The sequence below is a fragment of the Mustela nivalis genome (genome assembly GCF_964662115.1).
Source record: "Mustela nivalis genome assembly, chromosome: 8".
Lineage (NCBI taxonomy): Eukaryota > Metazoa > Chordata > Mammalia > Carnivora > Mustelidae > Mustela > Mustela nivalis.
Genome location: NC_139027.1, coordinates 48,755,980 through 48,780,778, shown reverse-complemented (window position 1 = coordinate 48,780,778; position 24,799 = coordinate 48,755,980). Strand labels below are relative to the sequence as shown.

Below are 24,799 nucleotides of genomic sequence, written 5' to 3'. Positions count from 1 at the left end.
ATTATAGTTGAGAATTGCAGGTCTAAATGCAAGAGGGGCAAAGAACAGAGCCTTGGTCATTCTTCTTGGATGCAAATATTGGTAACATCTTCATTCCAAGGATATAAGTGTGGTTTTTGCTTTGGTGGGTGTGGTGGGGAGTGGGGTGGGGAGATAGAGTTATCTTATTAGATAAGAAATTCTTTAAATCAGATGCATACTCCCAGACCTTAACCAAGCACTTTGATGTTTAAGAGGAAATAAACTGAACACATTAGGTTTTAAAAAATGATTGCAAATTCATGATAAACCAAACCAGTCATTTGAGACATAAACTTTCAAAGGGAAGACTCAGAACTCCTTTGGAACACTGATGAGGCTAGAGATTTTGAGCATTCAACATTCAGACGGTGAGCACTATTTCTAAGAACAGTCAGAGCCATTGAAGTGATCGTGGAGTTGATGTCCAGAATTCTAGAAGGTTTGCCCCGAACTGCAGCATAAACAGGCTGAGAAAATCTAACTGGAGACACAAAAAGAAATACAGCAAGTTTTGATGTCTTTCTCTCTTGATTATTTTGTGTTCAGATTTTTTTTTTTTTCAGATGAAATCTGGACAGTGACTACATTTATTATTAAACTTGAAACCATCTTCTCCCAAGGAATTTTGAGAGTCTTAAGGGGAAGAAGGACATATTTCATGGTTGTCATAGCTGCTGAAATTTATCTGGCATTTAGCTGTCAAAATAGCCGCTGGCATTTCTAGACCCATTGCTTGAGGCAAACTGCAATACCAAACCCTTTAAAATATTTTTTTAAGGTTTTATTTATTTATCTGACAGACAGAGATCACAAGTAGGCAGAGAGGCAGGCAGAGAGAGAGGAAGGGAAACAAGCTCCCTGCCGAGCAGAGAGCCCGATCTGGGGCTCTATCCCGGGACCTTGGGATCATGAACTGAGCTAAAGGCAGTGGCTTCACCCACTGAGCCACCCAGGCGCTCCCCAAACCCTTTTTAGACAAGAAGAACGAGTTGTGGTATGTCCTGTTTGTTCTGCATGCATTTTTTTTTTTTTAATTTTCTCATATGGTGACCCTTATGGACAGCTGTGCTCATTTGCCAGAGAAAAAACAGAGTATGATCATTACCCTGACCCTAGCAACACATGCATGTTTAAGGTCAAGTTATTCTATAAATAAAATATGTTCTTTTAATGGTGTATTCATATTACAGGAAGAGGCATGTAACAGACGCTCAGTGACAAAGATACCTGCTTCCAGTCTGGTTTCTGTAATAGCAGCATGTTCCCATTCTCTTTAAAGGCCTCTGATGTCCTGGGCAAAAGGTTTTTTTTTTTACTCAGGGCTTTCCCTGGATGGTATTTAATAACTGTACTTAAAAAAAAAAAAAAAGTATATGAACAGTCACCATATTCTAGAAGGTTCAGAAAAAGATATTTGGTTTCCGGAATGGTTTCAAACTCATCCCCGAGTTGTGGGGTTGTGGTCTCAATCTCCATTCACCGATTTCTCAGACATAGTGCTCTCAGGTTAAACTCAAAGTATATGTTTTTTGTTTAACTAAATTGACTTCTGCCTTTCTTGTTTCCAAAAAGTTCTGAGGGTAATTAGTAGCAAGGAGGACAAAGGCAAATAAAATGGAAATAGAAAGTCAGTACACAGAAAAATAAGTGGAAATAATGTACTGATGATAAGACGGTACCAGCCGGTATACAAGACCCAAACTCTCTGGCACATTTCCTGGAATCCAGGGATAAGAGCCAAGCAATAAATATTACACTACTTATGATCAGGAAGGAGGGAGTACACCAGTTTCCCAATAGAGTGAACATTTTTCTGGCAGTAAATTCGAAAAGAAGTTCTCAGGCAGAGATTAAGGAGTATGGTGTGACATTGTGGATAAATGGATTAATGCGAGTACCTTCCCCCTTAGAGAGATGCAAAGACTCCATGAAACAAAACATGTGAGCCCTTAGAACTGTGAGGGGCATGTAACGAACCCAAACACTAACTGTCGTCCTCACCATAATTATATAAAAGTTATATATAAGTTACATAATAAAAAAAAATTGGTAATATTCACAGTGACTTTTGTAGCAAACGCAGAAGTGGATTTCATTTAGTTGTTTCTTAAAACAGCTCTAACCAAGAACATGATATTAATAGAACTTAGGGAAGGTGGCTGGCAGGAGCCACAGCTAATGTGGTCCAAGTGTGGGGACGGCCTAGTGTCCTCACTGGATCCAAGGGAGGGGAGCTAGAGAAATGGCTGGATTGCATATCTCCTAGACCAGTAATACTCAGATATGATTCTGAGTCATCTGATAACCCACGAGGGTCCTTGAGATGAACAGGGGATGAATAAGAAAACCCAAGTTCTTATAGGCAAGGCAGGCAATTCCATAGACTTTTAGTAAGTTGTTTACTAATAACTACTAGGTGTACTACTGCTTTTTGGTACTCAAAAAACTCACATTAATACTATACTAGAATTTCCTGAGGTTTCTAATTCAGCAGTCTACCAGTAAGCCTGGACACTCCACAGCGTCGAGTAATGCTGCCAAGACCAGAGAGTGGGATGGTTTGTTATCCGTGCATCGTCAGCAGCATCCCAAGTTGTTGGGACGGTAACTGAATGGCAACTGTTGTTGATTTTTAAATTAATTTCTTTTTCTGAGGGTTGTTTGGTTAATCCTACAATGTGTTATGGTTTACATTTGCATCAAAGTATTGCTAAAGTTAATGTCTGTATGATTCCCTCAAAATGCGCTTGTGTTATCCTTAGGGTTTTTTGTCCGCTGGTGCGTCTTTAAGTGGCAATCACAAAGGTTTGAGAGCCACTGCCTCAGAATCTCTTGCCTGGGGGTGCCTGGGTGGCTCAGTGGGTTAAAGCCTCTGCCTTCGGCTCAGGTTATGATCCCAGCCCTGGGATCAAGCCCCGCATCGGGCTCTCTGCTCAGCAGGGAGCCTGATTCCTCCTCTCTCTCTCTCTCTTTCTCTCTGCCTACTTGTGATCTCTGTCTGTCAAATAAATAAATGAATAAAATCTTAAAAAAAAAAAAAAAAGAATCTCTTGCCTGGATGTAGCAGTGTCAGCTGGGGGTCTCCCAACATGTTGCTCTAGAAACCAGCAAGGACGGGAGAAGGTTGACTCCCTAATGTATATTCAGTTATTTATTCAATAGGTATTTAGAGCTAATCTAATTAATCTAAAATCAGCCCTTTGTGCTGATACTGTACTAGGAAATGGGTGTATCTTGGATCATGATACTATGCTCCTATGCTCCTCATAGGACTTACAGTCTAACAGGGATCCAGATTTAAAAAAAAAACAGGGTGGAATGATAGAAAATAATGATGGGGATCTGTCTGGGGGGCCTATTAGTGTAGGGGGTGTGGAGGAACATTTCTGAAGAAGTAGCATTTAATAAGAGATTTGAAGGTAAATGGGTGTTGGCCAACCAAAGAGTGAAGAAAAATTCATTAAGAAAATGACTGAAAACCACAAAAAATCCTTTGTAGAATTCACTTTTCCCTTCTCAGTCTTCAAATTCATGGACAGAAATGATTTATGTGGCAAGTTGATCTTTGCATAGTTAAAGCACTTTTTCAAAATTTGTACCATTCTTCTTCTTCCAAAATTAAACTGGGTAAATCTTGCTCTGATCCATCTTGCTTGAACTTTATGGTTAGGTATTATGTTCAGATTTTAGATTAATTGTGTGCATATTTGTGTATTGTTGCCTTTTGATGAGGGTCATACCTTGGAATCCTCATAAACCAGATAATGACTAACACTGTCACTTACAATAATTCTTGGAACAGAAGGATTAAGTTGAGTGGGGCCTGGTTTAGGGACAAAATACATCCCTAGTTTTTAGAACTAGGGCCTAATGTCAGAATAAAAGACTAAGTTTGGGTTAATGTTGAGTTGCCTGAGAACTGAATTAAGATTTATTCAATTTCACATAAAGTCAAGAATAGCTTCAGAGCTGCCTTGGTCAAATAGCCCTCCAAAATGAGTGAAGCCTTCCGGGGACATAGAATTAGAAAGATCATCGTTTACACCAGCACAATCTTCTTGGAAACACTTATTTCTTTCATTCTTCATGGTGAGATTCACGGGATGAAAAAGGGTACATATCCCCAAATATTGGCTGCGTTTCTCAAAGCCTGGTCCCTGAACCATGTGTTTCAGAATTGGTTGTGTTTGTCACAAATGTACATCAGGAGGCCCACTCCAGAACAGCTGAATCAGAGTTTCTGGACCATCTGCAATGACTCTTTGTAATCTCTTACATGCTTCCCCTAACCAGTAGCTTGTAGCCCTGTTCCCCAACTTCCTGCCCATCACCAGTGATGACCCTGCTTTCTGCTTCTTAGAGATAATTGAATCAGCTAGAGGAATTTTTCTGATATCCTGCTTTCAGATCTCCTAACTGACCCTCACCCTTTGTCTCTCATCATCCAGCTGGAGTCTCTGCAGACCAGCCTCCTGCTTTCCCAGAAATTGTTCACTACCAGTTTTCTCTTCTCTCTCCTATATACTCTAGTGCCCCTGCTCAAAACGATCATTCCACTAGGCACTGGATTACATCCAAGGCTCTTTTATTAAATAACAAACACAAATTTAAAGTACCTTCCTTGGTCCTACATTCCCTCTAGCTACCAGAGGAAGCTTCTCTTCCTCTCCATCTAAATTAGTCTTTTGGGAGGAGATCTGAAGGTTTGGGTCTCTTTCTTCTTCAGCCATTTCTTCCTTTGCTCGCTGTGAACTGCTTCCAGAACCCCACTCCCAACTGCTCTTGCTAAGGCCACCACTGATCTTATCATCACTGAACCCACTGGGCATTTTCCACGTCTCCTCTACCTCAATTGTTTGCCCCATTCAACATCACAGAATCCTTCCCTTGAAGAGTTGTCTTTCATTCTTGGCTTCCAAGACACCATATTTCCCTGTTGTTGGTTGTTTTTTCTCTCTCTCTCAGCACAATTCGACTCTTCCATCCAGCTATGAGATGTCGCATTTGATTACCCAATGCTATCACACTTGGCAAGCTTCTTCATGCCCACAGGATCAACTGTCATCTGTAATTGACTTGGAAATCGATTTCCTCAGCCCAGTCTGCTCCCGGAGATCCAAATCTGCATGTTCAACGGTTTCCTGGATATCTCCTTTGCTGTCTCAATATTAGCTTGCATTCAACTCGGAATATTTCTGCCTCTCCTCTCTCTCCAAGCTGTTATCCCAGTGTTCCCTGTGGCAGTAAATGACACTATCATTCAACCCATCACCCGAGTAAGGAACACCAAATTTACTCTTGAAACCGCCCCTTTCTCAATAACCAGTGAAGTCTGTCAACAAACAGATATTTCTCAGAGAGGCTAGATGCTTCTCAAATCCATCCCCTTGTGCTTATGTCCTCTTACTTGGATCACAGCAGTCACCTCCTAACTGTTCTTCCTACAGCTGGCGCAGTCTTTCCCAAAAGCACATTGAACATAAATCTTTTGCTGACTAGCTTTGCTCTGAGACTGAAAACCATAACGCTTATTGAGGCCCATAAGTGTCTCCAAGGCCCTCTGCCTCCTTCTCTTCCAGACTCACTTTCCACCATGTCTCCTCCCTCTTCAAGCCAGACACATTGGTCTTGTGCTTCCAGTCCCTCAAATATGCCATATTCCCTCACATCCCAACCTTTCTCCATGCCATTTCCATTCTTGGAATACTCTTTCTCTCCTCTTTGTCTGGGCTACTCTCAATCCTCAGGCCTTACCTTCTTGGAGAACGAACGCTCCCCTGCCCTCAGATGCTGAGTCCAGTTCCTCTGTACCCAAACCTTTCTTTCTCTACTAGTCCTTTTCTCAGTTTTTGTTTTTTTTTTAAATTTTATTTATTTGTCAGAGAGAGAGTGAGTGAGAGCGAGCACAGGCAGACAGAGTGGAAGGAAGAGTCAGAGGGAGAAGCAGGCTCCCTGCGGAGCAAGGAGCCCGATGTGGGACTCGATCCCAAGATGCTGGGATCATGACCTGAGCCGAAGGCAGCTGCTTAACCAACTGAGCCACCCAGGCGTCCCCTTTTCTCAGTTTTTAATTATGCCCTCCTTTGTGGGGTTATTTGATCAGCATGTTATGTCTTTCCATTAGCCTGAAAGCTGCCTGCCAGTGGGACCCATGCCTGTTCTCCCTGTCATTACCTCTCTGATGCCCAGCACAGGGCCTGGGGTGTAGAAGGCATGGCTCAAGAGCTAGGCACACCCAGACCCGAAGGAAGCTTCATAGTGCTTGTCACAAGGACCATCAGACAGTATTTCTCAAGCACCAAAGCACCAACATTGCTTCTTTGAAATGACTCATCATCTATGAGGGAACATTTCTAGGAATTCGAAAATGTTTGCTGAAAGGGTGAATTTCGGGGAAGCTCACAGTTAGCCCTGCTGTGGTTATGAGAGCAAGAAAGGGCTTCCAGAGACTGTCTACCCCAGCTCTCAAGCCTATGCCGGGTACTGCCACTGTCTTTGCAATGTCTAGTAGCCCATCACACTGTCTGTTACCTGAAAAGGGGTCAAATTGGAGATAGCTATGACTTATAGTCTCTTTTCTTGTAAAAAGAAAATACATCCAACTTCTGCTGCTTTTGTCTTTTATAGATCAACTCCCCTCCCCGCCCCGCCACTGTGCACATAAACAACATTGCTCTGACATATAGACTTCTTCCTTTGCTTGGATATGAATCTGAGTTGAACATAAGGGGAAAGTTGTAAATAATTGAAAAAGTCATAAAATTGGAATGTGTGTTGGGTATATAAAAATAAAGTGCTTTCCCATAAAATGCTCTGGGAATTGGTTTAGAATTCAGGAAAAACAGTTCCATCCTGAGCTGGACACAGTTCAACCCTGGGGCCTTCCAGAGGCTGGAAGCAATGACACATCCCTAGACATCTGGGAAGTAAAAATTTTGCATTCTAATTCTGATTTTGCAAACCTGCATGAAAGAAGACAAAAACAGGGGCAGGAGGTGGGTGGAGGATAGTAAGTTACTTCGTGTTGTAGCAACAGTTTTGGAATTCTAGAAGGAAACACTGGGAATGAGGGCTCAGACATGGCAAAGGCGAAACGTGGATTGAGATGTAGCCCCCTTCCATCTCCTCCTATTGCCGCCCTCCCCTTTGTGGCATTACCCTGGGGCCTTGCCCCCAACTACCTGCTGAAGCCCAGTTCTTTGAGAGTATACCCTGACTAAGTGAGCAAGACTGTGTGTTAGGACCTGCCTCCATTCACCAAATTATAATTCATTCTTTTCTGTGAAAACTCCTCCTCATCAACTTTCCCATCTATTGTCTGTCCTGCCCAGTGGTTCACGGGCCATCTGCATCAGAGCCACTGATGTGTTTGTTAAAATGCACATCTATTGAGTGAGGATCTCTGGGAATGAGGCTAAGAATCTAGCTCTTGATAAGCCCATAGGTGATTTTTTAAAATGCCATTAGGATTTAAAACAATTGACTTAGTCCCTCTAATTTTCAACTTCCTACTCTTTTTGAGGGGGGGGGATTGAACTTACCTTTCTTTCATGACTAAGTTGATCTGTGGGCAATGATCTGGTTCAAGCTGACCCAGGACACCCTCCCTTTGTGCACCATTTCCATGGCCAGTCCAGTGGTCCTCACCCTTACCTCCAATACACAGGTGAATCTGGCCTCATAGACAGGACACAGATTTTTTTAAGTTGTTAGTTTTAAACATAAGATATCCTTCTCAGTGACATTTATCTTTCTAAAAGAAGGGTGTGTCATCCAGGGAAAGTCACGTCTAGGGAATTCTGTGCACAGGCTAAATGGGCCAAGATTAATTACAGCTGGAAATCCTTGATAAGCAGTCTTCAAATCAGAGTTAGAACCTGGCCACATATCCTGCCTAATTGTAGGGGTGGCTACAGAGGACAGGGGGACAAGTCCCCTCCTTGAAATGTTTTTCTGCTGATTTGATGGGGCTGTGGAAGTTGGCTGCTCCTGAAAGCACCATGTCTTGAATTAACATTTGGCAGTGTGTTTTGGGGCAGTCCCTCCAGCCTGGGCTGCCGCACCTTTAAGAGGAAAGAGGCCTGGAGATGTGGGAATGAAAGAGACAGCAGGGGGGTCTTGCTCCCACCTGGAGCTTTGTGATCAGGCTGCTTTGAGAGTCAGTTCCGGTTGGATCTCCAGCAAGTTATTCTGTATGCTCCATTGTTCTCCTATTAAATTAAGGGCAATAACAATATTGATTTCTTTTTTTTTTCTTTTTTTTTTTTTTTTTAAGATTATTTATTTATTTATTTGACAGAGAGAAATCACAAGTAGATGGAGAGGCAGGCAGAGAGAGAGAGAGAGGGAAGCAGGCTCCCTGCTGAGCAGAGAGCCCGACACGGGACTCGATCCCAGGACTCTGAGATCATGACCTGAGCCGAAAGCAGCGGCTTCACCCACTGAGCCACCCAGGCGTCCCAACAATATTGATTTCATGGCCTGTAAAGGTGAAACCTGGTAAGGTGTCTGAACTATTTAGCACAGGAGATCCAGAGCAGAGTACTTGTTACCACGGTTGTCATCATCTTTGGTATGACATTTGAGGTGGGAGAGAGAAGGAAGCAACTCTTCTGTTTTTCTGCTTTTCAAACCTTCAGACTTCCCTGGAGCACACGTTTCTGCTTTCACTCACGGGCTCTTTTCCTCTATCAAACAAGGACCTGGGGGATACCTTACTCTGTGTCCCTTCTCCCCTAACATTTTGTAAAGAGATGTTACCCAGGGAGCATGAACACCCAGGGCCAGAGGGTTTCCAGCTTTAGCGGGATGTGTAGAGAAGGGCAAGGGCTGCTCACTCATCCTGCCTTGATGGTAACTAGGGATAGATTCACGCAGGTATGGAACTCAATGCCATCTTCTTTTTGAGAAATTAGCTGACGGAGTCATGTCGTGTTCAGGCCATGGAATCCTGCAGCCAGTGCAGGAAGAGAGGTCTCCCAGAGCACACCCCTGGAGTGTGGGTTGTCCTCTTCTGCCTAGTCCAGTCGCCAGGATTTACGCACCATCCCTTAGGAGATATGGGGACTGAATTCTGCCCTGGAAATCTATGAAAAGATCCATGACAATCACCTAGTAAGGGTAAGAAGCTGCTGGGGCTCCATGCTTCTGAGGCAGGGTGCCCAGTTCCAAATCCAAGGCCAGTGTAGAGGGAAGCCAAGAGTGGCCCTGATAAGCCTAAGTATCTGATACAAAAGGAATGTTTCCTGCCCCACAGGTATTGCTCTAGACGGACAACTGATCCTGCCCAGCCCCAGCATCAGCATCAGCAGCAGCAGCAGCAGAAGAAGCAGAGAAACTTATTGTTTCTTAAAGAGAGGACCTTGCATGGCATCTCTAGGTGGTCTGCTGGGAGCCTGGGCCCTGCCCTCTGCGTATCCCTGGGTGATGGGCATGCCAACCACTGCTCTGCATTCTACCAGTACGACAGCTCCCACTGGAGCATTAAGATCATTGTGGGGCATTTGAGAGTTGGCAGAATGCACGCCATGATTAGGAATGTGGGGTCTTCAGGAGCACCTGGGTGGCTCAGTGGGTTAAGCCAGTGCCTTCGGCTCAGGTCATGATATCAGGATCCTGGGAGAGAGCCCTGCATCGGGCTCTCTGCTCAGTGGGGAGCCTGCTTCCCCCTCTCTCTCTGCCTGCCTCTCTGCCTACTTGTGATCTTTCACTCTGTCAAATAAATAAATAAAATCTTAAAAAAAAAAAAGGAATGTGGGGTATTCAGATCAGAGATGGGAGAAGGGAGAGGGCATAAGGAGACCATTGTGGAGCCCTACGATTGGCTCCCATCATCATATCGGGAGTTTTCTTGGTGGGAACAGAAGCACAAATGAATGTATGTCCATAATGAAAAGTCTGTATTTCCAGGACCCTTGTATTCTATTATGTGTCTTCCTTTCTTCAAATCTATAACCCAAATTATGCCCAGGCACAGGAAAATCATACTCATGGCATTGACTTCTTGGCCACCTCAAAGCAAGCATCCTACTAGCTGGCAGAGCGCTTTTTTTTTTTTTTTTTTTTTTAAATAGAGCATTTTTATAGAGTCCTCCAGAGGGCAGCAGAGAGCAGTCCTGGGGCACCCATGTGGAACTTGGAGAGGGTGGCGGTCCTATTCCAGACTGCGAAGGGACTACCTTTTGACTTGGGAGGGTTTGAAATTAACAGTAGAAAGGGGATGCCTCGGATTAGGGAACTTCGCAACCCTGAAAAGTAAGGGCGTCCATTAGATACAAGAAAACTTGGGAGGTTTTGGAAGTGAGCTGTTGCAGCCGGCAAACGTTTCCTGTGAGTGATTGCGTGTTGCCACTGACAAAAACACTGGGCTGAAGACTTTGTGATCTTTTAGTGACATCTGGGGAGGTGTGGCATCAAGTGTGCTTTCTAGCATCCTTGCTTTGACATTCCTCCCACCGGGCTATGGTGAACATCTGTCTGTGCTCCTGGACTTGAGAGCAGGGACCCAGTGCTATGGAAATTTCTATTTTCGAATCCCCAGTGGGGCACCCGCAACATCCTGGTAGTCAGGCAAATGTTTAGTGGACAAAGTTGAACTATCAGCGGCCAAATCTTTATAGGTATAAAGTAATCTGAAAAGACCCGCTTCCCTTTTTGAGAAAGTGTTTGGGTTGTCCCCAGATTTCTGAACACGTTCATCATTAGCTGTCACAGCATCTCTTTCTGACCATCTGGACCAATTCAGGTGGCTGGTGTCGTGGAGCAAGAGTGATTACCCCGTGGGACTCTTCTGCCAGAACAAGTACTGCTCCAGGTGGTGGTGAGGGAACAAGAGGGCAATGGGCATGGATCGCCAAGGAGTAGCCCAACCCCCAGAGAACATGCACTGTTTTCCTCTTCTCCCTCCACTCTGGTGGTCTCCTCATGCGTTAATGTTGTTCTCCAAATCCATACGTTGACATGGCTTGGAGCGGATGGCACTGGAACCCGGCAGCCCTCTGGAGTTTGCTGCTCTCCCCTCCCAGCAAGGGCAGCTGCTGCTTATAAGTGTAGGGACTGACTCGGGAGTCCTGTCCTGAAAGCAGCTCAGTCCGGGAAAGTGGGTGAGGGGAGGTAGGGTTGGAGGGTGAAGGGTAAGTGTGGATGGGTGGGTATGTGGGGCAGGCAAGCGGGGGGATCTGGGGAGATGGGAAGGGGGATTTGTTAGGGGTGGGCCTTCTGTCACACCAAACCCTCTCTTTAACAATGAGGGGACTGGGAAGGCATCCGGGGTTGAGGCCTTAAAACCTAGAGATTTCATCAGGGGCCACGTCAGGAAGTGAGGGCTTCCAGGGATGGACTACGGAGTGGAGAACAAAAGAAAGGAAACTGGAAATAAAAAGGGCAGAAAGAGAGAAAGGACACGTGTGCACACAGTACAGGGGACCCGGGTTTGAATCTGTCTACATGGAAATCTCCGTAGCTGGGGGCATGTACATGGCCAACGTGCCATGGGAGAGAAACAGGGCCAGGCAGGCGCCCGTCTAGTCATGCCAGTGCTGAGATCTGGTAGTCCCTTGCTTCTCCTCAGCAGCCTTTCTCCTCGCTGGCTACGCTGCTTGAGAGGGAGGCCGGGAGCAAGAGTCGCTACCATTTTAGGTGGGATTTGGTGCTTGTGAGATAGGCCCTTCCACAGCCTCAGAACCATTCCTCCCTGTTTTCTTCAAGTGGGCACAGATAAATGAGCATTTCTCACAACACTGTCTATGGGGGTCAGGAAAGCAGTTTCTACAGCCAGGTGCCCCCTTCACATTTGAAGATGGATGAGAGGAACATGCTTGGTGTGTCCCCCACCCCACACCCCTCTGTTTGGGGTTCTGACTGAAATCCCCCCTCAGGTTCCAGAGCTGAGGACACCTGTTCCCTCACGGACTCTCACATACACTCATGGACGTGGATGCTCCGCAGGAGGGCCGGAGGGCGTGTTACCAAAGCAGCTGGGGCTCCAGAGGCTAAGCGTCTGCAGTGTGTCTGGAGGCCACGCGTGCCCACACGGGACTAAATGAAACAACTTTCCCTCCACAGGGAAAATCCGTACTCCGTACCTGACATGACTTGGTCACCCACCACTCAGGTTAGCCCTTCCTCAGTGAACAAATATTCACTGTTTCATGGAGAAGGGTGAACACGCCCCTTAATCGTGAATTTGGTATTTTTACAGCCACAGACATCTTTAATGATGTTCTATAGCCTTAACTCTCTTGGGTGTCTGGGGTTCCCAGGCGGTTTCCCGGTTTTCAGTAGCCGCTCTGGGTTCTCCAAGGCTGCCTATACAGGTCACTGTGTCTGAGGATCACAAGGCTGCTCGCCCTTGCCCTACAAACAGTTTCATTTCTCTCCTTCTCAGAAGAAGAGAGGGTGGATGATTTCTTTGGGGAAAGTTCAGGTTTTGCACCACTTATTCACACCCATGGACACACGCACATACATATGCTATGTCTTACGTGTCACTTGTGGAAATCTTGAAGGGGTCTGTGGGTCCCTTGAAGCTTATACAAGAATATCAGTTTAAGATGCTTTAGTTTACATGGAAACATGTTTATTATTTGTGTCTGATACTCAACATATTGGTTAACTATTCATATTTTCCTCAAAACTCCCTGTTTCAAATGCCTTTCCAACCTTTGTCATTGCACGTCTGCTGACGGCTGCCCACTGCTCTTTGACGGACGTGCCTGACAGGTGAGGGGTACAGGGTGGTCCCGGAAAGTAGGAGGCAGGTTGCCAAGGTCCACAGACTTTACCATTAAGATTTCAAATTCTTCCAATGGTTTCCTGACATGTGTTTTTAAACACAGGCAGCCATGGGGGTCCCAGCTCTGATGTCCCTTCAAAAGAGAACTGGAAGGTGGGGAACCAGCTGATAGCCCTCAGCAGCAGTGGCTTAGGACTCACTGCAGGGCTCGGCTTCGAGCTGCACCGAAGTCTGAGGCTCTTCCTGCCCATCCTCCCCACCACCTTTCATCACAGGGGTAGGATCTGTGCCTCCTGCTGCGTCCTCTCCCCCGACCCTTCCCTGGTGTCTCCCCAGTAAATCTCTTGCACTTCTCTTTCTTGGTGTCTGTCTGGGAGGAACTGCATGGACACAGCTCTGTTCACAGGTGACATTGCTGGTCACTTGGCACAGTCCCCCACCTTCCCTTCCCTGATCCCCACCTGCAAACAGCCATCACCACTTGCCATCCCAGTTTGTCACAGAGTTAAGTTTGTTGGGTGTTGGGTTCCATCCTTCTGGCTATGCAAGTTAGCAGCGTTCATGATACCAACCCATTCAGCATCTTGTAGGGGCTGGAGGTTCCCTGGAGATGAGACAGAGTCAGGAGAGAGTCAAACACACACTTTATTTATGAATGAAAATTCTTTCCAGGATTTGAGGCTGGATAACAGAAACCTCAGGAATGAACCCTGTCCACTTACTTATAGGACTCTTCTCGAAAACCAGGTCAATGAGGTCAGCTCCTGAGTCCTCTTTTCCCAGGAGTCCTTTTAGTCCTTCCAAAAGAAAGGACATTCCAGTGCGTCTCTGAATTCTGGTGGGGGTGAGGAGGGCAAGGGTTCCTGCCCTCAGTCCCTCCCAGAAAGTTCTCCCACCCGTCAAGTACTATGGTTTGACTGTGAGTCCATGACATGAATCAGCTCCTTTCTGTGACAGAACGTAGAGGAGACATTGGCACAATACAAATAACACATTGACAGCCGCTGGATCCCACATTTTGGAAGTAACATAACAAAGATGGCCCCATAATGTCTTATATTCTATTACTACTGAACAGTATACCAAGGAAAAAGCTCAAGAGATAAACCCAGGGTGACACATTGCTGTAAGAATGAGACCCATGAACGGTGCAAATCATGGTGTTTCTCATACATGGGAGCCGACAACATTTTTATAAGTTCGGTGGGTGCCGGCCAGTAGGTCAGGGGGAGGCTTGCTGGGCCCCTGACAGGGATCTTCTGCCATATTTGAAGCAGTCATGACCATCCAATAGTCTCCCTTATGGTGCGGTGATGATGCTATCCAACCACATCCCTTCAGTTACCCTGAACTGACTGGTGGCTCCCTTTGTATCAATCTCCATGAAGTCATTGCAAAAGGCTCTCTGAAGTTCCCAGCCTTTGGCTTGATTACCGGCATTGAGTGTGAGTCTTTAGAATCCCAGGGAGAACGTGCTTCTCAGCTGCCTCCATGCCTGATAAGCAGTCTGGACCCAATAGGACAGGTGAGTTAGCCAGGGCCAGTCTGGTAGGTTCCTCAAGAGTGGGAGGAGTTTTGTGTCCCCAGCTCAGAGCTAAGTACAGAGCAGGTACTCAACAAATCCTTGTTGAATTCAACACTTGCCTCTTCAATAGAGAGGATGTTTTCAATTCCTTGACACTTTCTTCTTAGGTATGTCTCATAATCATGCTGGTTCCATACTCCTGTGGAGTGAATAATCCACACACAGTACAATTCTTTATTGGAATTATGACTAATGCTTTGGGCATTGAAAAAATTTTTTTTTTTTTTGCCCTTAAATTATGTCTTCCATTCATCTATCTGCACTGAGCTGGTTTTATTTCGTTTATTTAATCATTCCCATGCTGCTTTGCAGAATACGGCTCTAGGGTTGTTCTGGCTTATTCTGCTGCTGTACAACTTCCCCAGGCCTGTCAATGCCCTGGGAGGGTTCCAGCCTGCATGGCTGGGAAAGGCTATAAGGACTGTGGGCAGCACTGGTCTCCCTCAATGCCACAAATGCAGCACAGGTGCACCCATTCTTCAAACCATGAAAAGGACATTCATGGATGGTACCTGAGACTTCTGCTTTCAGCCACATCTGGGGATTAAACACAAATCTAGGAGACAGAAAGAAGCTGCGTGCTCACCTGCTGGACTCCTCAAAGCTCTAGTGGGACAGGCAGGATTAAATTCATGGCTCTTGGTAGACTGTCCTGTGGGTGGGTGGGTCATCCCACCCCTTACAGTATAGGTGGCCAGTGAAGCCATGGGGGCAGGAAGGGATGATTCAGACAATCAGAAGGGAAGATATAAGGTGGCCTCTTTCCACAAGTGGGGCTCCCGGGGGCAGCCTCCGTGTTCATTGGACATCTGAGCACATGGCTTGTGCTACTAAAGGCTCAGACCACATTAGTGTCCCTGCCCTAAAATACCCCAAAAGGCCAGCACAGGGAGTTCCTATGTTTCTCTTCCTTGATGGCATCTTCAGCTGGGGGACTTGGCCTGTTAACCTCTGATGGAGAGAGGCAGGCTTTGACATGAAGTCCTCTGCTCTGTCAAAGACCAAGATGTTCCAGAAGAAGGAAAGTACTTGTGGTTTTAGGATAAATCAGAGAACGTTTGCTATGGATATTGACACATGTTAGCAGTTGCTACTCTCCAGGACCTGGGTATTAAGTCACTGGACTTGTTATTCCGATTCTTTTTGAGACCACCAATTTTTGGTGAAGCAAACAAAAAACTCGTACAATTCTCGAACCATTGAATGTTAAAAGGGGTACTTAAGTTATTTTGTTCAGCCCCATGGTTTCATAGATAACAAAAGAGGCTCAGATAGATTAAGTGTGGCCCGGGCCTCCCGATTCTTGGTCTGTAGCAGACATTAGCTAGCATGAGTGGACATATTCTGTCATACTGGTCACCCAGAACAGCCCGTAGGGACATAATGCAGATGAAGCCGAGCTTTTCAATCTCAGGATGTTTCTGTGCACTGAAAGATTGAGGTGCCTAAAGAAAGGCATCCATGCTTCCTTTTCACAGATGCTTAGAAGACGGAGTTAAATCTTTCCTTCGGATTTTACGTCGTTCCTTCTTTCGTTCACCCTGTCGAGAGAAGGTTGATGTGAGGTTGATTTGAAGACCAGCGAAAGGAGAGGAATGTGCACATGGCTGTGGACAGCTTCACTGAAGTAAGACAGGGGCTCCAGGCAAATCCAGGTGCTACAGGATTCCTCCTGGAATGAGCCCCCACGTACACAATTTTAGAATTATGGCATGGATTGCAGGGAAAATCAAGCCCAGCCTCGCCGTTTTACAAGCCCAGAGTAGTTCAGTGATTTGCCTTGGGTCACACAGTGTGGGAGATGACAAAGTCATAGAAGAATCCAGGTTTTGTTTTTTAACTCAGGATGGGACATTTTCCCTAAAACATTCTAACTTTTTTTTTTTTTTTTTTTACAAGACCCAGTGTGAGGGTGTTTTTGATGGTTTCTAGATCAAGGCATTATCCATGCATGAAGTTGAAGCAAGACACAGATGGTGGTGGCCGCCCCCGCTGAGGACCTGTGGTCTAGGAGAGCATGTTGGAGTAGAAGCTGAAGCTCTCGGTCATGGTCTTGGAGTCGCTGCGAGAGGAGCCATTGGAGGCCAGGTCCTGGGACGAGGGTATGGCCTTTGGACCATCCTCCAGCTCCTCCTCATGGGCCCCCACCACTGTGGAGACGGTGGTCTCCAGGCGGCTGACCTTATACACGCTGCCCTGGGTTTGGAGGTAACGGGTGGATTTCATTTCGAGCCCCTCGTAGTCGCCGGCACTGATAAAGGGGCAGCACCGGAAGGCATGCTTGAAGCCCAGACGGAACCTGTCAAGAGAGCAGATGGAGAGGTGACCCTTGGGGACAGCCTGCTCCCAGAGGACATTCCCACCACTGTCTCAGCTCTTGCACACATGCGCATACCTGAGCATGACTCTCTTTTACTGGGTTTATATTGACAGCCGGAGACATTGAGCCAAAGCAATCTGAAGGCCAGTCATGAAGGCAGAATTCAGGACCAGACCCCAGGCTCGTGTGAAATTCCTGTTTTGACCCCGGAACTCTGCTGCTGCCCGCCGTACCTCGGCGCACGCTGGATCTCCTCAACACTAACAAAAGCGCTCCCCAAGTGTCTGCTCTGTGCTCGGTGCTGTGCTCATCAGCGGGCAGGAAACCCATACGTTAGAACTCCTTTCCCTCAAGGAGCTCGTGGACTGAGGCTTACTTCAATCACGTCCCTTCCATGTGCCTCAGTGTTCCTGTTTGATAAACTGGGAGAATCAGCCTTTACTTAGACATACTGGGATATTTCATATTTAACCCAAGAGCACTTGGGCAAAGTCATCAGGCTCTTTGAAGGAGGTGAATCTGTGCGTTAACTTAACAGAGAGCATCTGGACACATTCAAGAGAATCCTGCCCCCAAATTCACAGCACCTGAGTGTCTCATTCACAGAAGGCACTTTGTAGGCTGATGACAGAAAGCTAGAAAGACTGTGACAAACATTTCATTCCTCCTCCTGGCCCTTCCTCCTTTCCGATCTGAGGGACTGAGCTGTTGGGGACTCTGCACATCAACCCGAATTCCCTATTGCTGACCACCGTTCCCGATGGGCTCCCCCTTCTCTTGCTTGTCCAAGGTTGGCTGCTTCTGGCAGGACAGCTTTCCTGGCTGGTGTGGCCAAGTCCTGAATCAGGGCCTTTTGCTTACCCTGTCCTGCCGAAACTACCAGAAAAAACTGGGGAAAGCTACCCAAATTGTGTGATGGGATGGATGGGAAGAGAGAAGTGAGACACCAGTGAAGGGAAAAGATGCTCTGTGGAGAATGCGCTCTGGTGCCAGCAGTGTCTCTGTGTGTGCTGACTCTCTCTGCCTCCCTTTCTCCCCCTCTCTGAACATACAGACACTGTGCGCAGGTCCATAGGGCTGACTGGCTAAACTCCCAGGCTGTGAACTGGCTGTGGCCCACAGACCTCTTCATATGCATGCGTCACAGAGGTTTGTTTTAATGTGCACCCCAAACCCCCACAACCTTAGTTGCACGTGTTCAAAGGTCAGAAGACCTCACACAAAAATACGGATTTCTGGTTCTTCTTGGAAAAGGAAAAAAAAAAAAAACACTCTGGGTTGGTAACTAGTAAGGATTGGGCAGTGTGGTCATTTTTTTTTGCCGCAGTCCCTCCCGCTCCCTCTTGCCTCACAGAGGTTCTGCTCAGTTAGGCTGGGCACTTGGGTGCTCAGGAGCTCCAGAGACAGATCTTGCTGCCCCCGAGCGAGCGCGGAGCAAGGCCCTCACCTGTCATTGAGGCAGCAGTAGATGATGGGGTTGTACATGGTGGAGCTCATGGCCAGCCACATGACCGCCAGGTAGACCTGTTGAATGAACTTCTCCAGGTAGAGGTCGGGGTTGATGTAGGGCAGGAGGAAGAAAACGTGGAAGGGCAGCCAGCAGATGGCGAAAGTGCACACCACGATGATCATCATCTTGACCACCTGGCAAGAGCGTGAGATGGGTGAGACCCGCAGCACGTCTGCCTCTTCTTGGCACTATGCTCTCTGCCCTCCTACCCCTTCACCACAAGGACCATTTTTACATGGGACCATGGGACTTGGATTATGACAGTAGTTCTCAGAGTATGACTCCAGGACCCGCTTTGGGAACCTGTCAGAAATGGGAATTCTGGGATCCTATCCCGCACTCACAGACTCAGAAACCTGGGGGGTGAGAGCCAGATTTCTGTGTCTGACAAGCTCTTCAGATGATTTTGAGACGCACTCAACTTTGAGAACCTCTGTGTTATGTCATCCTTCTGGGCGGGGACTGGAGCTGAGGGAGGGCAGACCCGGGGGAATGGGGGTTCTGCAGGACAGATCCAGGAAGGGGCAGGAGGCAGCAGGGGAGCTGCAGGGGAGCGAAGGGCCAGGACAGTATCTGGGCAAGGGAGGGAAGGGAGGGTTCTGGAAAGCTGCAGCTAGGAAGCACCCGATGGCTAAAGGGGATTTCAGAGGTTTTTATGAATAGTGGGGGGATGTAACCTGTTCCTTTTTAGCGGCCATGAAATCTTCAGAGAAAAACTAACTAGCATCCACACAATGAAATACTATGTAAAGAAGTACAAAAGAGAAAAAAATGAGAAAACCCTTGATTTATTGGTTTTCAAAAATCTTATAGACACTGTTAAGCAAAAGAAGTGAGGGGAAAAGAATATAAAAAAAGAATATGTATTGTGTAACAACGAAAAGAATATATATTTATTTGGCTTATAGGTGCATTGTAATATTTGGATGGATTAATAACAAATAACAGTGGTTACCATAGTGTGTGTGTGTGTGTGTGTGTGTGTGTGTGTGCATGTTACTAGCTTGACAGGTTGCCAGTTACTCTTTCTTTTTCTTTTTTTTTTTTTAAGATTTTTATTTATTTATTTACCAGAGAGAAAGAGAAAAAGAGAGAGTGAGAGCACAAGCAGGGGAAGCGGCAGGCAGAGCAAGAAGCAGGCTCCCCGCTGAGCAAGGAGCCCGATGCGGAATTCGATCCCACGACCCCGGGATCATGACGTGAACTGAAGGCAGATGCTTAACTGACTGAGCCACCCAGGTGTACCATCATTTAAGCTTAAGGCAAGAGGGAAATAGCTTCTGCCTGTACAGGCAGGCCCAGGTTACAAATAGAGTGAAGAATGACCTCTTCCCGCCGCCTCCCTACACCCCGCCCTCCCCTCCACTGTTCCACAGACCCAGGGATGTCTCATGCCTGTGGAGGTTCTGGGGCTCAGTGCCTGCCAGTCTGTTGCCCGAGCCAAGGCGGGTCGGGGCTGCTTGCTCTTCCCTTACCTTGCGCTTGGCAGACACCTGCTCATGGTAGCGGTCTGAGGAGTCCCCAGGGATCTCGCTGGCCCACAGCGTGATGCCCACCACGGTGTACGCATAGCCGATCACCAGCAGGGGAAGGAAGTAGATCAGCACAGTCACGCAGATGTGGTACCTGCAGCAAGCAGCATGGGAGCCGTCAGTCTAAGAAACGACAGGGACGGTCAAGGCTTGGCAGCTCCCTTTCTCAGCATTCGGATGGCAAGGCACACCCAGGGAGGCTTGCCACCTGCACTGAATGGTTGGGTGACACAAAAATGGGTAAACTAGAGGAAACTCTCTCCATAACTGAGATTCCTGTTGAGATTGAAGAGAAGAATAAACACTGATGAAAGGGGACTGAATTCATTGTATACCCATGACAATTTTAGTTGTTAGCAAGTTCAATATTCCCCACATTCTCCCTCCAAAAAAATGCAACCTGAGGATGCATTAATAGAAGTATAGTCTCTGGAATGCAGGAGGTGTTCGTACCACTCAGTTTATACCAATCAGATTACAATTAGGTTCAGTTTTGGTGCAGGAGTGTGGACCAACTTGTACATTCAGACAAGAATCACTAGAGGGTTGGCGAGCTCTCCTCACCCATTCTGTATGACCAGTGGCTTTCCAGGTGTAAGAATAATTAGCTTGGAGGAGAGAGATGAAATTTATTTTACAACTAGGATCAGTGGGTGAAAGCCACAAAGTACAAGCCACTTCTAAGCCTGGCCCTTAAAAACCTATCTCCGGATGAATGCTTCCCAGGTCCCTTCCCTTCCCTTCCCACACCAGCTGACTTGAGTTTGACTGAAACAGGGGCAGGAAAGAAACCTTTGTCATGTTAAACCATTGAGATTTTGAGGTTTGTTACAATAGCATAACTTATCCTATTCTGTTTAAGGCAGCGTCTTCCAAAATAGGAGACTCAAATATATATATATATAAAATATACATATGTATACATATATATATATATATATATATTTTGAATTTTGAGAAAGGATATTTTTCTCAAGGGGTCCTTGACATGTCTGGCTGGTTGTAACCCCTTTCTCCTGACACGAGTCTGACACAGAGGCTCAGTGTCCTGATAGTAATAATCAGTGGGAATTGTCATTGTTTTGGGGCATTCACTCTAGATCACTGTGCTAATAATAATGTATGGTATTCAGGTAGTTAGATTTTATTTAGTGAGGAGCACAATGCCAAGCACTTAACCACCACTGTCCCTATTTGATCCCGAAAACAAATGATTAGGAGGCTACAATCATAATCCCATTTTGTAGACCAGGAAACTGAAGTTTAGAAAGGAATGAAATTTTCCAAATATCCAGCTGCTAAGAAGAGATGCTGGGATAAGAAAGCCGGACTGTGACCCCAGAACCAGCTTCTTGTCACCCGATGGTATTTTCTTCCACTCTGTTTATGCTTATTCTCTGATTTTTTCCCCCAATAAGGAAAACCCACTTAATTTACTTCATTTCTGTCCTTTATCAGTACTATGTTTTCAATCACTTTTTTTGCCGCACAGTTTTACTACTTATTCAGTCTCCTCTGAGTATTAAAATTTGCAACTTGAGGACCCTGGGAGAACTCTTAAGTAACACAGCATAGACTCAGCAACACAGGGTGCTGAGCGTGTCCCTTTTGTGTCTCATCAGGCTGTTCAGGGGCCCCTCAATTGTCACCTCGTCTGGGAGCCTCTGGGTTCTCCAGCCACCAGAGCAGAGAGCGCACCCTGAGTTTCCTACCTGATCCCGACCTCTCCTCCCACTCGCTGTAGAGGCCACTTGGAGATTTGGGGGCATGGAGACCCTGGGAACCACCAGGAGGCACCTGCTTCTGCTACCCGGAACACTAGTCCTTCATGCAGACTGACACTTAGTTGGCATGCAAAACACTTAGCTGAGCTTTGTGGGGCCAGCGCCTCAGAGCACTGGGTGAGGGACAGGATGGGAGGATCCTGCAGTCGTCACCTGTGCTCCTTACCCTGGACCACCGGTTCCCAAACTGGAGCCAGCTTCAAAATCACCTGCATGGCTTGTTTGAACACAAAGGGCTGCGCCATGCCTAGACTTTCCCACTTGGAAGGTCTGGGGTGCGCCTGAGAATCTGCATTTATTGTATTATTTATTTATTATTTTTTAAAGAGTTTCTTTATTTTGAGAGAGAGAGAGTGCATGGGCATGGGGGAGGAGCAGAGAGAGAGGGACAAACTGACTTCCTACTGAGCAGGGAGGCTGCCATGCGGTTTGATCCCAGGACCCTGAGAACATGACCTGAGCCAAAGTCAGACGCTTACCCCAACTGAGCCGCCCAGGCGCCCCCTGAGAATCTGCATTTATAACAAATTCCCAGGCCACGCTGCTGCTGCTGGTCCAGGTTCTGACTTTGAGAAACACTGCCCTAAACCGACGGTTCTCAAGCCTGGAATCATGAGTATCCCCAGGGGAGCTTTTAAAATGATCAGTGCTCAGAGACGCACATTTAATTGGCCTTGAGTGTAGAAACAGGAAACCACAGTGGAGAAAATTCTCCAAGTTATTCTGGCACATGGTTATCCCTGAGAAGCACTGTTTCAAGTCCAAGGTCTGCAAGCCTGTTGGAACCCCATTGTTGGAGATTTATGACTTCACTGAAGTGTGAGTTAACCATGTTTCTTAGTTTCTGTAGCTGGTGCTTTGACGTCTGGGCCCTTGCTGACCTGAAAGGACAGTCCCTCCTTGTGCTAGCTGGTTCCCAGAGATAACTCAGGCTGGTGTGACTCTCATCTACACCCTAGCCAACCCAGCGCCCCTCCCCCTCCCCCCACCTGTTTTCTCAGGAGCTCTTACGCCGTGGGATGCTCTCTGGCTGCCACGATCACCCCAGGGCCACCTTGGGCAGTGAGGGGCGCCGAACCATGGAAATGATTCAAAATGTCCAATTCTAAGCCTGTTTACCCTGCCTCACCCATTCCTTCTCTGAAACACACAATTAAGTCTTTCCTGAAGTCCCCCCAAGCTCTCTCTCTGCCTGTGGCCCTGCGTCCTGGGAACTATGAGTAATAAATTACTTTTTCAATAGCAATCGTGTCCTCATCTTTTGGCCTCGCCATACCTGAATAGAAAATAAACTTGCACTTTAAAACAAAGTGCCCTTTGAAAAATCAAAGATCAGATCAGACCATTAGGAAAATACTAAACGGATCAGTAAACATAACTTATCAAACTTTTTTTTCCCCCAATTAGGGCATGGAGCCCAATGCGGGGCTTGAACTCACAACCCTGAGATCAAGACCTGCGCTGAGATCAAGAGTCGGACCTGTAACTGACTGAGCCACCTAGGAGTCCCCAGCCTCTTTTTCTTTCTCACTCTCTCTCTCTCCCTTCTTTCCTTCCTTCCTTCCTTCCTTCCTTCCTTTCTCTTTGTTTCTTTCTTTTTAAAGAAGGAAAAGTGGCTTTCTTATTTATTTGTAAACAACAAGAAGTATGGACTTAATTTCAGTTAAAAAGTATTATAATCAGGTAGAGCACTAATATGTCCATTCTAGAACAGGAATAATGAAGAATAACATAGAAATATGACCCAGCTATTCCACTTCTAGATGTATACCCAGATGATTTGGAAGCAGGAAAGCATCTACTCACACAGATGCTTGTGCACCAAGGTTCCTAGCAGCACTATTCTCCGTAGCCCAAAGGTGGAAATAACCCAAATGGACCCTCAAACGTTGAATGGATAAACCAAATGTAGTATATAATTGATGGTGGAATATTATTCAGCCATAAAAAGGAATGAACGTCTGATACCTACTACAACATGGATGAAACTTGCAAACATCATGATAAGTGAGTAAGCCGGACACAAGAGGACAAACAGTATATGATTCCACTAAATATCTAGAATAGGCACATTCATAAAGACAGAAAGTAGAATAGAGGTTGCCAGGGGCTCAGAGGAGGGAATGGGATAATAGGTACAGAATCTGGGATAATGGAAAAGTTCTGGAAATGGATTGTGGTGACAGTTGCAACAACACCGTGAATGTACAGTAGTAAGTTTTATGTTAAAATATTTTATCGCAATAAATTTAATTTAAAAAGTCCGTTAAGAACATTTTAGTGGAGCTGGGGTCTTAGATCTCCTGAAGCACAGTCTTCTACTCCCTCCAGGAACCCCTCAACAACCTCCCTCTCCAAAATCGTTAAAAAACACCCCAAACCAACCTGTAGGTTTGACTCTTGGAAGGATCAGAGGTTAAATGCATCCCCCTAAATCTTGCTCAGATAAACCCCTTTTATGTATTTATTTTATTTTTTTAAGATTTTATTTATTTAATTGACAGAAAGAGACACAGTGAGAGGGGGAACACAAACAGGGAGAGTGGGAGAGGGAGTAGCAGGATCCCTCTGAGCAGGGAGCCTGATACGGGGCTTGATCCCAGGACTCTGGGATCATGACCTGAGTCGAAGGCAGAGCCTTAATGGCTGAGCCACCCAGGCACCCAAGATAAACCACTTTTATGTAGAAATTGCAAACACTCAATTTAAACAATGTCTCAGTTATCAAAATTTCTAAATGGCTCTCAGTCAAATACATGAAACTCCATCAGTAGAAAATATGAAAATAAATACATTTGTCCCATCTTGACACTTTCTTGGAGAAATTTTATCATATCCTTGTAGTTAATTGGAGATAATCCTGTCTTGTAATTTTTTTTTTTTTTTTTTTTTTTTGCCAAAATCATTATTTTAGGGAGCGGGCCAATGGAACCTTGTGTAATCCTATTATGTGTGGCTCTGTGCTATTGCTTGGCTTTCAACTCCGATAGTTCCATGGTTCCTGCCGGGCAGGGTTTTATCAGCTCTCAGAATTAATATCTGCCTTGGGAGAAGAGAAGAGGGGTCAGGGATGCATCAGAGGCGAGTCAGAGAGAGGACTGGGAGTGACAGCAAGAGGCTGTGACAGCAAGGATGGCTTGGCTGCCTTCCTGCTTGATGAGATATGTGCACGGATTCTGATCATTACCTTCTGCTGGTGGCCTCACTGGTATGCAGAAGGTAGGTGCACGCAAACATCACATCTTCGTTCCCTCCTGGTCAATCCTCTAAGCAGCACATTTTACAGTATAAACTTGCTGAATACAGACCGTGTC

General features: G+C 46.2%; 1 protein-coding gene across 5 annotated transcripts in view; it reads right to left on the bottom strand.

Annotated features, from left to right (window-relative positions):
- Positions 1-13,381: 13,381 nt before the first annotated feature.
- Positions 13,382-24,799, bottom strand: part of TACR1 (tachykinin receptor 1) — a 169,652-nt gene continuing 158,234 nt past the window's right edge. For 4 of the 5 annotated variants that reach the window (XM_082743842.1, XM_082743844.1, XM_082743840.1 and 1 more), the window contains 3 exons: positions 19,645-19,795; positions 18,107-18,303; positions 13,382-16,638 (listed from right to left, as the gene is read on the bottom strand). In XM_082743842.1, coding sequence (XP_082599968.1) covers positions 16,347-16,638; positions 18,107-18,303; positions 19,645-19,795 — 640 coding nt within the window. In that variant the 3' untranslated portion in view covers positions 13,382-16,346. The remainder of the gene's footprint in view (positions 16,639-18,106; positions 18,304-19,644; positions 19,796-24,799) is intronic. The other variant, XM_082743841.1, reaches the window with a different exon arrangement.